Source organism: Heterocephalus glaber, unplaced genomic scaffold (assembly GCF_053883595.1).
Source record: "Heterocephalus glaber isolate CG9 unplaced genomic scaffold, H.glaber_assembly_v1.0 deba00000122, whole genome shotgun sequence".
NCBI classification, from domain to species: Eukaryota; Metazoa; Chordata; class Mammalia; order Rodentia; family Bathyergidae; genus Heterocephalus; species Heterocephalus glaber.
The window spans coordinates 71,940,262-71,952,319 of record NW_028258138.1 but is presented as its reverse complement, the minus strand read 5'-3'; the positions used below and the strand labels follow the sequence as shown (position 1 = coordinate 71,952,319).

At 37.0% G+C, this 12,058-nt stretch overlaps 1 protein-coding gene across 1 annotated transcript in view; it reads left to right on the top strand.

Annotated features, from left to right (window-relative positions):
- Positions 1 to 4,948: 4,948 nt before the first annotated feature.
- The window catches only part of LOC147830481 (uncharacterized), an 86,563-nt gene continuing 79,453 nt past the window's right edge, over positions 4,949 to 12,058 (top strand). Inside the window, exons 1-2 of the mRNA XM_087207732.1 lie at positions 4,949 to 4,978; positions 6,893 to 7,447. Of these exons, the coding sequence (XP_087063858.1) occupies positions 4,949 to 4,978; positions 6,893 to 7,447 (585 nt within the window). The remainder of the gene's footprint in view (positions 4,979 to 6,892; positions 7,448 to 12,058) is intronic.

The window sequence follows — 12,058 nt, the reverse complement described above, 5'->3', positions numbered from 1 at the left end:
TATCTTTCTTTTTGTGATCACTAACCACAGTCCTGTCTTCTAGGTCTGATATTCTTTCTTCATTTTCATTCATTCAGCTTTGCAAATTTTCAATGTGGTTTTTATCTCTTGGATATCTGTTTGAATCTAATTCATGGATTCCATTTCTTTCCTGTGTTGGGCATTCATGGTCTCCATTATTTTCCTAAGCTCCTCTATTTTTAAAAAAAATCTATGTTTCTAGATTTGCTGAGTGCATTCTTCATTATGATTACCATCTCCTTTTTTACCTGAAAGATTATATCTTTTCTGATTTCCTCTATAGCATCAGTCATCTGTTTATTTACTTCTGCTGCTATCATTTCAGAAAATTCCAGTGGGTGGCTTCTTATTTCCTCTATGTCATTGTCTCCTGGGTGAGCTGGAGGTCTGGGGTTGCATTTTGCTTCTGGATTTTGTCATTTTCTCTTTTTAAATTTTAATTTGTTTTCTGTATTGATGCTTGTAAGTTTCTCATATTAAGTAGCTTTATCATTACTACTGAGTCTTCCCTAGGAAATGTCTATTCCTCAGACATATCTTTTAAGTATAGCTGGCTCTTGATCTTTGTTTCTGTTCCAAGGTCTTACCATCATAATTTTTTTTTTTAATTCTTTCATTGGTACATTTTAGGTATACAATACTTTTACATTTATCATTGGGTGCTTGTACCTGTACATGATGTATCTTGGTTCTTATTTTTTCCTCCATTACCTGTGCATCCTTCACCCCCTCCACCCTTCCTTATTTATGTAGATTTTGTTAACATTTTTTTCTTTTCTCATAATTTTTCTACACCTTTGGATCTTTTCCTATTTCAAATTATCAATTATTCATTTTAATCATTTTAATCCTTATTTACATTTTCAGTTTCTCACACTAGAGAAACTATTCGGTATTTATATGTGTGTCCTATTTATTTCACTTAAGAGTATGCCCTCCATATGGATCCATTTAGCTATAAATGTCTCCACTTTCTCTTTCTTTATAGCTGAGTAGCACTCCATTTTATAAAAGAAAAACCCACATCTTCTTTATCCACTTTCCAGTTGATGGGTGGTTGGGCTGTTTCCAAGCTTTAGCTATTACAAACTGTGCCATTATAAACTTGGGTGCACATATATCACTGTGGTATGATTCTTTTAATTCTTTTGGGAAGATACCCAGCAGAGGGACAGCTGGGTCAAATGGGACCACTAGACCTAGTTCTCTGAGGTGTCTCCATACTGATTTCCACAGTGGTTGCACCAGTCTGCACTCCCACCAACAATGGTTCCTTTCTCCTCACACCCCCGCCAGCATTTGTTATTGGTTGATTTCTTGATAGCAGCCGTTCTTTCTGAAATGACCAGTGAGGTTGAACATTTTTTCATATATTTATTTGCTGCTTTTACTTCTTTGTCTGAAAAATGTCTGTTCATTTCAGATGCCCATTTTTGAATTGGGTCTTTGAATTTGGGGGTCTGATTTTTTTCAATTCTTTATACATTGTAGATAGTAGACATTTGTCTGAGGTCAAGCTGCTAAAAGTTTTTTCCCACATTGTAGGTAGTCTCTTAGCTCTATTGGTTACCATTCTAATTTATTAAGGATGAGAAGTTGCTATCTATTTGACTCAGCTACCAGTTCTTTGATACCGGAGCATGGTGATGATTATAACCCCAGACAATCACAATGTTGTCATACAAGGGTGAACAACTGATTACAGTAAGTATGACATCCTGGCTAAAGTTGTGCAACTAGCAATAAAGATGTCATCAAGCATAGCCTAGAAACTGACAAACTGTGGTAATTCCTAATTTGGTACCTTTAACCATAGAAGCAAGATCCACAGTTATATAACAATATCTAACATAAACCAAGAACTTGTATGCAGTGAGTTTCCCTTTGATAGAGTGATTTTACCATATGTGAGGGGATAAAAGTGGGATACGACACAAAACAGAATGCTAACTGAAGAGAAATACAGTAGAAGCAAGGCTGACGGACAGAGAATGATCACCTAAGCTTTGGGAAACTGGAAAAGCAGACAAAAGAGAAAAAATGAAGGAGAAATCAAAAGAATATTGAGGCAAACCAGAAAGACTAATGACAATGTTCATTCACATGAAAATATGAAAAAATCAAGAAAGATAATTGAGGAAAGGGAGAAACAAGATGGCAAAAACAGAACAAAATATAAAAGTCAAAACCTAAACACTCCTGTGCCCAAAAACCTGATAGAAAAAGGAAAACAAAACAAACTAATAAACAAAGAGAGGAAAAAGAAAGAAAATTCCTCTAGTGTGCCCAGTTTTGTGGAAGCCCAAATCTCTGCTAGGTAATCTCCCAAGTTTGAAGTAGGAGTAGTGTTGGGTGCAGGCTGATCTTGGCCTCTGGATGTGGCAGCTGGGGCCAGTCTTTAGCCAGCAGCTTTCTGGATAGCCAATCCACATCTTATTCTGTTCGTCTCTGAGTTGCTCTCCTGGTTGCTGTGGTGCTCTCAGGCAGAGACAACCTGAGGCTGTTCCCAGTCCTGTGTACAGTTGGCCCTTCCTGGACCTTGCACAGGCTCCTCTGTTCCACAGTGCTGGCTCCCCTCACAAGCTGCCCTCCTTGTCCTGCTGCCACAGCCCAAGGCTGCTTAAACTGCTGGTCACAATGAGAGGGAATGCTGATTTCTGGCCCAAAGTTGCTTGCACTGCTGGCTGCAGGGAGGCGGGGGTGCTAATTTCCCACTCCTTGTGCCTGTTCCCCAAGGCTGCTTACACTGCTGCTCAGCCACATTCATGGCTGTTCAGTTGCATCCACCCATATGAGTCCCTTTTTCCTACTGGTCATAGTGTAGGAGGAGCAATGTTGTTCCATTCGCTATCCTCAATGTCACTGCTGGTCCCTAACTGTATTGTCACTAGAGGTTTCAGTTAGCTGGTGTGATGCATGACAGAGAGAGAAATAAACAAACAAACAAATAAACAAAACAACTGGCTGCCTATTGAGGAAGGAACAGCTTCCTGGGTCACTCATCCCTGTGCGTGCTGGTGAAATTTGTTGCCAGGCTGTAGTTTCCTCTGTTTGCAGGAAAGCAAAATAGGCGAGGGGCCTTATGTTCCAGATCTATACTGTGTGGACTGAGTTTGCCACACATTTGCAGTCTCTCCTTTTTTTGGAGAACTTCCTGGGAATGGTGGATCCTGTTCCATGCCCAGAGCAGCCCTATGGGCTGGTTTATCATTTTATAAAGTCTTATGGCTATGTTTTTGTTTGCTCTGCAAGTCTCTTATTTCAGATTGATTTTAGGACCAGGATGTATGCCCCTCCCTTTCTTCCAATTGCCTGTGTTTTTAGTTGATTTTCTTTGAGTAGCTCCAATGTAGCTCCTCCTCTATTCAGCTATGTTGCATTCTTCCACACCCCATATACTCTTCATTCCTTCTCAAACATATAGTTTTTATTTTATCTAGAGAGAGACTTGGAAAGTTGTCCACCAACCAGGTAGAACTTGAATTAAGGATAATTTTCCATGCAACCTGAACTCAGAATTCTAAACAAGATGGCAAGATGGTGTTTTTTTATGTCTTTCTTGTAGGCAATAAACATATTATATATAATTATGATCCCAAACAAACACTATTATTTAATAAACAGCTAACTTAACAGCTGACTGGTAGGTAGTATTTTTATGGAATTATTTACCATGTGAAGTATTCATTTACTTGATGAAATAATTATTTGATATTTACTTAAACAAAATTTTTAAGGGGCCAGGGATGTAGTTCAGTGGTGCCAAGCCTGTCTGGAAAGTGCAAGGTCCTGAGTTCAATCCCCAGTACAAAAAAAAAAATTTTAAGAGTTGATAAATAGTTACTTTTCTTGGAATATAAAGACAAAAATGAGAGACACACATAACTTTTGAATAAGAAAGAACACATGATTTTGAAGAATGCAAAGACATTTTGGAGAAAAATAAGAATGAAACAGAAGAGAATAGTTGTACAGAAATGCTGGATATGAATACTTAATAAGCAAAAACCCTAATAGAGAGGATGTCTTATGTTACCACAACAATGCCACTTTTAGAAAATAATTTAACTTCCAGCGTTATTAAATATAGTAACTACTTCCATAAAACAAATGATTAACACAATTTACTGTTTTAAATCCTCTTTGTACTGAGAGCTACTTACACATTTCAAAATATATTACAGAAAAAAATTCACTTATGAAAACTAGTAGTGGAGTTTGCTTCACTGAAATCCAGGTTTGAATGAACAACCTAGCAGGCGTGCTTACCATTGGTGACTACGTGGCTAAAATTTTAAAAATATGTTATTTAAAACATTTAAAAATGTTATTAAAGTTGCTAAGTGCTATTAGGAAAGCATCTGCTATTCGAATATTAGTTAGTTTGATTGAAACTATATGTAGTAGTATTTTAAAACACAGACTTTTGAGTAAAAAGGCCAGCCTTCAATGTTTTTGCTATTTCTGATAAAATAGATCCTTTACATGTTTTTTTAAACTGTAAAATAAAGTTAATGTTACATATCTTATATGGATAGCCAGGCTTAATTCAATTTATTTATAGCTGTTAGCATATGCTTGTTGCATAAAATGACAGCTACTATATCATTAAGTAGAACAGGTAATTTAGTATAAAATATTCAGATAATAAAGTAGGACATGGGTTCGGGGCTGCCCTTTGACTTCAAACTATCCTAATTATCTGTCTTTATTATGTAGACATAACCTTTATGTATAAAGGCAAATATTCAAACATTAGACTTTAGCTCTATAAGGTCTTTGATTAATATTACTAAGCACTAATTTGTAGAAGAAAATGTCACTCATCAAGAGCTAATAATGTGTTGAAAATAATGAGAAAATCCTATTGACTCAAACTCTAACAAGAAATTATCTTCTCATAATCATTATGAATCATCTTTACACAATGAACCTGAAAGGCATTATGCTAAGTGAAGTAAGCTAGACACAGAAAGACAAATATTGCATGATGTCATTTATATGATGTATCAGTGTTCTCCTAAGAGACAGAATCAGTAAGAGGGAGAGAGGCATAGATAGATAGAGAAGAGACATCTTAGGGGAGTTGCTTGCACAGTGAAAGAGGCTGAGAAGGACCATAATAGTTTACCTGCCAGCTGGAAAACAAGCAAGTTGTTAATGTGACTCAGTTTAAATTTGAAATCCTTAGAGCCAAGAAAGCTGATGGTATTCATCTCAGACTAAGGCCAAAGCCCTGAGAGCTCAGTGGTCCATTAGCACGAGCCTCTGAATCCAAAAGACAGAGAGCTTTTACCCAAGCTCTGGAACAGAGAGCAAAACTTCTCCCTTTCTGGATCTTTTCATTCCATCTGGATCCCTAGTTGATTGAATGGTGTTCTCTCACAGTGAGAACTGATCTTCCCCATAGGGTCCAAAGAAAAATTGATTTCATAGAACAGCAGGGTAGAAGAGTGGTTATCAAGGGTGGAGGGATGACAGGGAAGTGGGCAAGTTGGTCCAATGGTAAAAGCTGCAGTTATGAGATAGGCTTTAGAGACTTAGTGAGCAACATTGTATGCAATACACTAATAATAATATATTTTACAGTTAAAATTTGCTAAAAGAATAGATCTTGTGCATTCTCATCACACAGCCACACACCTACACATGAAAAGTAATTATATGAGGTGATGGATCTGTTAATAAGTTTGCTTGTGTTAATCACATCATGTTGTACACCTGAAATACATGTAATTTTTATTTTTCAATTTGTCATTGTATACCTTGCTAAAGGCAGAAAAAATATTTTTGTTTGCCCTTTTATTGTTAGTTTTTAGACAATTTTTCGCTATGAAATTCATACCTATGAGGTTTGAACTTGGGCTTTCTATGTATCCTATCCTGGCCTCAAACTCACAGAGATTTTCCTGCTTCAGCCTCCTGATCACTGGGATTACAGGCTTGAAACAAATTTGAATCTACTACCAATCTTGCTGATAAGCCTTAATTTGGTATGTACCAGTTCATCATTATAAATATAATTTTTATGTACTGCAAGTATGCACTAATAAAAAAAGAACTTTAAATTTCAAAAAACCTTTAATTTGCTATAAAAGAGATATATGCTCAATTATATTTATTTACATATTGTTCACTATCTTCCTAAACAACTCTTTCATATAATTATATTTAAATAACTTTGTAAAATATTTACAATATTCTTATTTTACCCAAGGAAAGAATTGTACCCCTCTGAAAAGGTCAGTCTTTCTAACATTTGAAGATATCAGTTTTTATACAATTTGCAAGTAGAATCTTATAATTATTCTTTGATAATATTTCATTATTTTAAAGAATACCCCAAAGAAATTCAGATCTATCGAGATGAACAAGAAAAACATAAGCATAATAAAAGTTTTAAGGATATAAATTGTCCAAATATCACACTCTTTATATTTTGTACAGATACTCAAAATAAAATAGTATGTAAATACTAAATTGATATACTTTCATTGACATGTTTATGGTATAAATTAAAATATTATGATTACACAAAATTTATCAAGTCACCAATTTCTAAATGACTTCAGTATTATATTTTGTTGATATGTAGTAGTATAATATATAAACAGTAAATTGATAATTTTTGGGGGGGCGGTACTGGGGATCAAACTCAGGACCTTGTGATTGCCAGGCAGGTGGCAAAACCACTGAGCTAAATCCCCGGCCCCTAAATTGATAAATTTTTAATAACATGTCAGTGATGTCAATCATTACACAAAACATTTATTTGCCAACTTCTAAAACACTTCAATATTATAGTTGACCAGTTACTAGTTGTAGTATAATATAGTATCACAAGAAGAGAACACATTTTTAAAAGTTTCAGCAAAGAGTATTTAAAAACCAAAAACCAAAAGGTCCTGAGTCTCGCGGAAGACGCCGAATCATCGGGCTGCAGACAGGCAGGTCTGCCCACGCCCTACCGAGGTCCCCAGTCACGCAGAATACGCCGAATCAGCCCGCTGCACACGGGAAGGTCTGTGCACTCCCTACCGAGGTCCCCAGTCGCGCGGAAGACGCCGAATCACCCCGCTTTGCAGACAGGCAGGTCTGTGCACGCCTTACCGAGGTCCTGAGTCGCGCGGAAGACGCCGAATCATCTGGCTGCAGACAGGCAGGTCTGCCCACGCCCTACCGAGGTCCCCAGTCACGCAGAAGACGCCGAATCATCCCGCTGCAGACAGGCAGGTCTGCCCACGCCCTACCGAGGTCCCCAGTCACGCAGAATACGCCGAATCAGCCCGCTGCAGACAGGCAGGTCTGTGCACGCCCTACCGAGGTCCTGAGTCGCGCAGAATACGCCGAAACACCCCGCTGCAGACAGGCAGCCACCTGGTTCCACACTACAAAGACCCAGAGGACACCAGACCACCAGACCAAGGTACTGAGTCCCGCTGCTCCTGGCCCAGAGGTAGGGGCTTCCAGGCCACCATCCCTCCCTCTGCTCCCAGCCCACAGGAAAGGGCTTTTGGGCCACCATCCCTACCACTGCTCCCAGCCCCTGTCCCACCTCTCCCAGCTCAGAAGAGGTAATCCCTGCAGGCGCTAACAGTTCCCCGCCCCAGTCAAAATGAGAAAACACGTAAATAAGTCTCAAAACCAGACTTCCAGATCACCTACAGCAACCCCAAAGGGAAATGAGGTGGAACACTCTTGATACTCAACCACCTGGACCCACTGAACTGGCAACAAAAGGGGATCTGGGAAAAATGAAATCAGAAATAATTTCTCAGATAAAAACCAAAAAACATTTATACTCTTACTTGTATCCTATTTATGTGAAAATCAACTATTTCTGATGTTTCCTGGCTTTTCAACACATTACAAACTTATTCCACTTTTCAAAAGTATTTTTGCATGAGTTTTGTGGGGTTTTTGGTTTGCTTTTTGTTCTCTTTGTTTTTCCTTTTAATCTCTATTATTCTTTCTACACCCTTAAAATTTTATTTCTGTTCTTATTCCAGTAACATCTCAAATAATTTTCCAACCCCCAATGTTTTCATGTTCTAATTCATCTAAAATATAGCTTCAAAACAGATCTTATATTTTCTTTCATTATACTATTTTCTAATTCAAGAATCACTCACTCCAATTTGTATCAATTCATAATTTTTGAATCCAACTGTCAAGTTCCCTCATAATTTTCTCTATATCTACTATTCAACTCTTCATGCATGTCTTTAATTATCTTAATGTGTGTGCTTGTGTATAAAAAACTGTATATAACAAACTTTTACAAATAAAGTACATATTTAATATAATGTATATATTGTATACATTTATATCCATGTATGTAAATGTACATTTACTACAATTAACTCTTCCAATGTCATGAACTTCACTTTCCCCACATACGTATTGATCTTTCTTCTTTCACTTTGATTTTCTCTTTATATATGATGAAAGTTTATATCATAACTTTCCTGAGTCATTTAAATTTTTTAATACATGTAATTGAATTAACAAATACATTCACTTTTAAGTACTTGAAGTCAAAATTTTAGTTATAAGTAGAAAACCAGTAACACCTCATTTTTACTCAAATGACAACACAAGCACATCTAAAAATGTATATAGACATGTATCACTTTCAATATGAATTCTCACATATTTCCAATTTTACTCATAATGAAATAACTAGGAGTAGCTCTTCTGCCTCAAACAATTATAAAATGGCAGAATACCTATGAAAATAATTTTTCCAATATTGGAAAATAAAAACAACATAAGGACATGAACTCTAAGAGAAGTAAACAGAGCTGAGAAGCCCCAGGACTGCTATAGGTCATCCTACAAACACTTTCTTCACTAAAGTATCAGGTGGAGATACCCCAAAAGACAGGAGGGTCTCCTTGAGCTGAGGAGACAGAGATTGACAGATGAGGATCTAGAAGTTTGCTTAGAAGTCCCAAAACTTTATGGCCAAGTGTCCAGTAGCATATAATAGGCTGAGACCCTTGATATCTTGACAGACAGCAGACAATCAGAAACAGAAAGACATTCTTAGTATGATACAGATTGGGGAGACAAAGGAGTTTTAACTATATAAGATGGATAAGCCACAGTATATCCTTAATATGTGTGATGGTTAATCTTGATTGTCAATATAATTGGAGAGGTACTAATAAAGTGCCATGCTGGATTTTTCTAGCTGGATCTTGGGTGCATGGCCTTGGGGACTATATGTGGTCTTGTGCTTCTTTCTCTCAAGTGCTCTTTCCTTGTTCTATTTTTCATGAATGCTATGAGTTGAGTAGCTTTCGCCTACTCACCCTTCTGTTTCAAAGTTTGTGCCATGGAGCCAGCTGGCTAAGGACTTAAAACACTGAAACCATGGTCCAAAATAACCCTTTTCTCTTTTAAATTGTATATGATAAGTATTTGGTCCCAGCAACAGAAAGATGATTAATATAGAAAATTGGTAACAGAGAATGGGTTTCTTTTTTTAAATTAATTTTATTGGTACATTTTATTGGTACACTTTAGGTATACAATTCATTTACATTTATCATTGGGTGTTTGTACCTGTAAATGATGTATCTTGGTTCTTATTTTTTTCCCCATTACCTGTGCACCCTTCATCCCCTCCACACTTCCCTATTTACATAGATTTCATTTCCATTTTTTTTCTTTTCTCATAGTTTTTTCTTTCCCTCCTTTCCTTTCCCTTTCCCCTCCCTTCACTTCTTTGTCTTTGGACCTTTTTTCCTATTTCAAATTATCAGTTATTCATTGTAAATCTTATTTACACTATCAGTTTCTCACACCAGTGAAACTATTCGGTATTTACACGTATGTCCTATTTATTTCACTTAAGAGTATGGCCTCGATATGCATCCATTTAGCTATAAAGGACTCTAGTTTTTCATTATTTATGGCTTAGTAGTACTCCATTTTATAAAAAAACCACATTTTCTTTATCCAGTTTCCAGTTGATGGGCACTTGGGCTGTTTCCAAACCTTAGCTATTACAAACTGCGCTGCTATGAACATGGATGCACATATATCACTGTGGTATGATTCTTTTAATTCTGTTGGGAAGATACCCAGCAGGGGAATAGCTGGGTCAAATGGGACCTCTAGTCCTAGTTCTTTGAGGTATTTCCATACTGACTTCCACAGTGGTTGTACCAGTCTGCACTCCCACCAGCAATGGAGAAGGATTCCTTTCTCCCCACACCCCTGCCAGCATTTGTTATTTGTTGATTTCTTGATAGCAGCTATTCTTTCTGGGGTGAGGTGAAATCTCAGTGTTGTTTTCATCTGCATCTCTCGAATGACCAGTGATGTTGAACATTTTTTCATATATTTGTTTGCTGCTTTTACTTCTTTGTCTGAGAAATGTCTGTTCATTTCAGATGCCCATTTTTGAATTGGGTCTTTGAATTTGGGGGGTCTGACTTTTTTCAGTTCTTTATATATTCTAGATAGTAGTCCTTTGTCTGAGGTACAGCTGCTAAAATTTTTTTCCCATATTGTAGGTTGTCTGTTAGCTCTGTTGGTGGTTTCTTTTGCAGTGCAGAAGCATTTTAATAAGATGAGATCCTAGTTGTTGATTCTTTCTGCTAGTTCCCGTGATGCTGAGGTTTTGTTCATAAAGTCTTTTCCTATGCCAATGTCTTCAAGAGTTCTACCTAACTTATCTTCTGGTAAGCTTAGTGTTTGTCTTAATATTTGTATCTTTAATCCACTTCTATCTTAGTTTAGTGCATGGTGATAGATATGGGTCTAGTATCAATCTTTGGCAGGTTGAAATCCAGTTTTTCCAACACCATTTATTAAATAGGCTATCTTTCCTCCAATGAGGGTGGTTGGCTCCTTTGTCAAAAGTGAGGTGGCTGAGCTTGTCTGGAGTTGTTTCTGCATCTTCTAATCCATTCCACTGATCCTCAGGTCTGTTCCTTTGCCAGTACCATGCTGATTTTATCACAGTAGCTTTGTAGCATAGTTTCCAGTTGGGGATTGTGATACCCCCAGCCATGTCTCTGTTGCTTAGAATTGCTTTAGCTATTCTAGGTCTCTTCTGGTTCCAAATGAATTTTTGGATTGTTTTCTCTAGTTCTGTGAAGTATATTGTTGGAATTTCAATTGGCATTGCATTGAATCTATATAGTAATTTTGGAAGTATGGCCATTTTCACTATATTGGTTCTTCCTACCCAGGAGCAAGGGATGTCTTTCCATTTTCTTGTATCCTCTTTGATCACTTTTTTCAGAGTGCTATAGTTTTCATTGTAGAGGTCTTTTGCTTCCTTTGTTAGATTGATTCCTAGATATTTCATTTTTTTTGGATGCTATTTTAAAAGGAATTCTTTCCCTAATTTCTCTCTCAGTGAGTCTGTTATTTCTGTACAAGAAGGCTATTGTTTTTTGAGTGTTGACCTTATATCCAGCTACTCTACTGAATCTGTCCATTAAATCTAGAAGTCTTTTGGTGGAGTTTCTTGGTTCTTCTATGTAGAGTATCATATCGTCAGCAAATAATGACAGTTTAACTTCTTCTTTTCCTATCATTATTCCTTTTATTTCTTTCTCTTTTCTAGTTGCTGTGGCTAATGTTTCCAGAACTATATTGAACAGGAGTGGTGCTAGTGGGCATCCTTGTCTTGTTCCTGATTTTAGCATGAAAGTTTTCAATTTTTGACCTTTTAGTATGATGTTGGCTGTTGGTTTTTCATAGATAGCCTCAATCAGGTTGAGATAAAGACTTTCTATTCCAACTTTCTGTAGGATTTTTATCATGAATGGGTGCTGGATTTTGTCGAATGCTTTTTCTGCATCTATTCTGTGTTTTCCATTTTATTAGAGTACAGGTTCTCGAAGTAGGTATTGATGATCCTCTGGATTTCTGCTGGGTCTACTGTGATTGCTGCTTTTTCATTCTCAATTGCATGGATTTGAGCCTTTTCTTTCCTTTTTGCAAGGACTTCCCCCTGGGATGACGAAAATACTTCAGATCCCATCGTGGACTAAATGCCAGTGGATTGTATTTT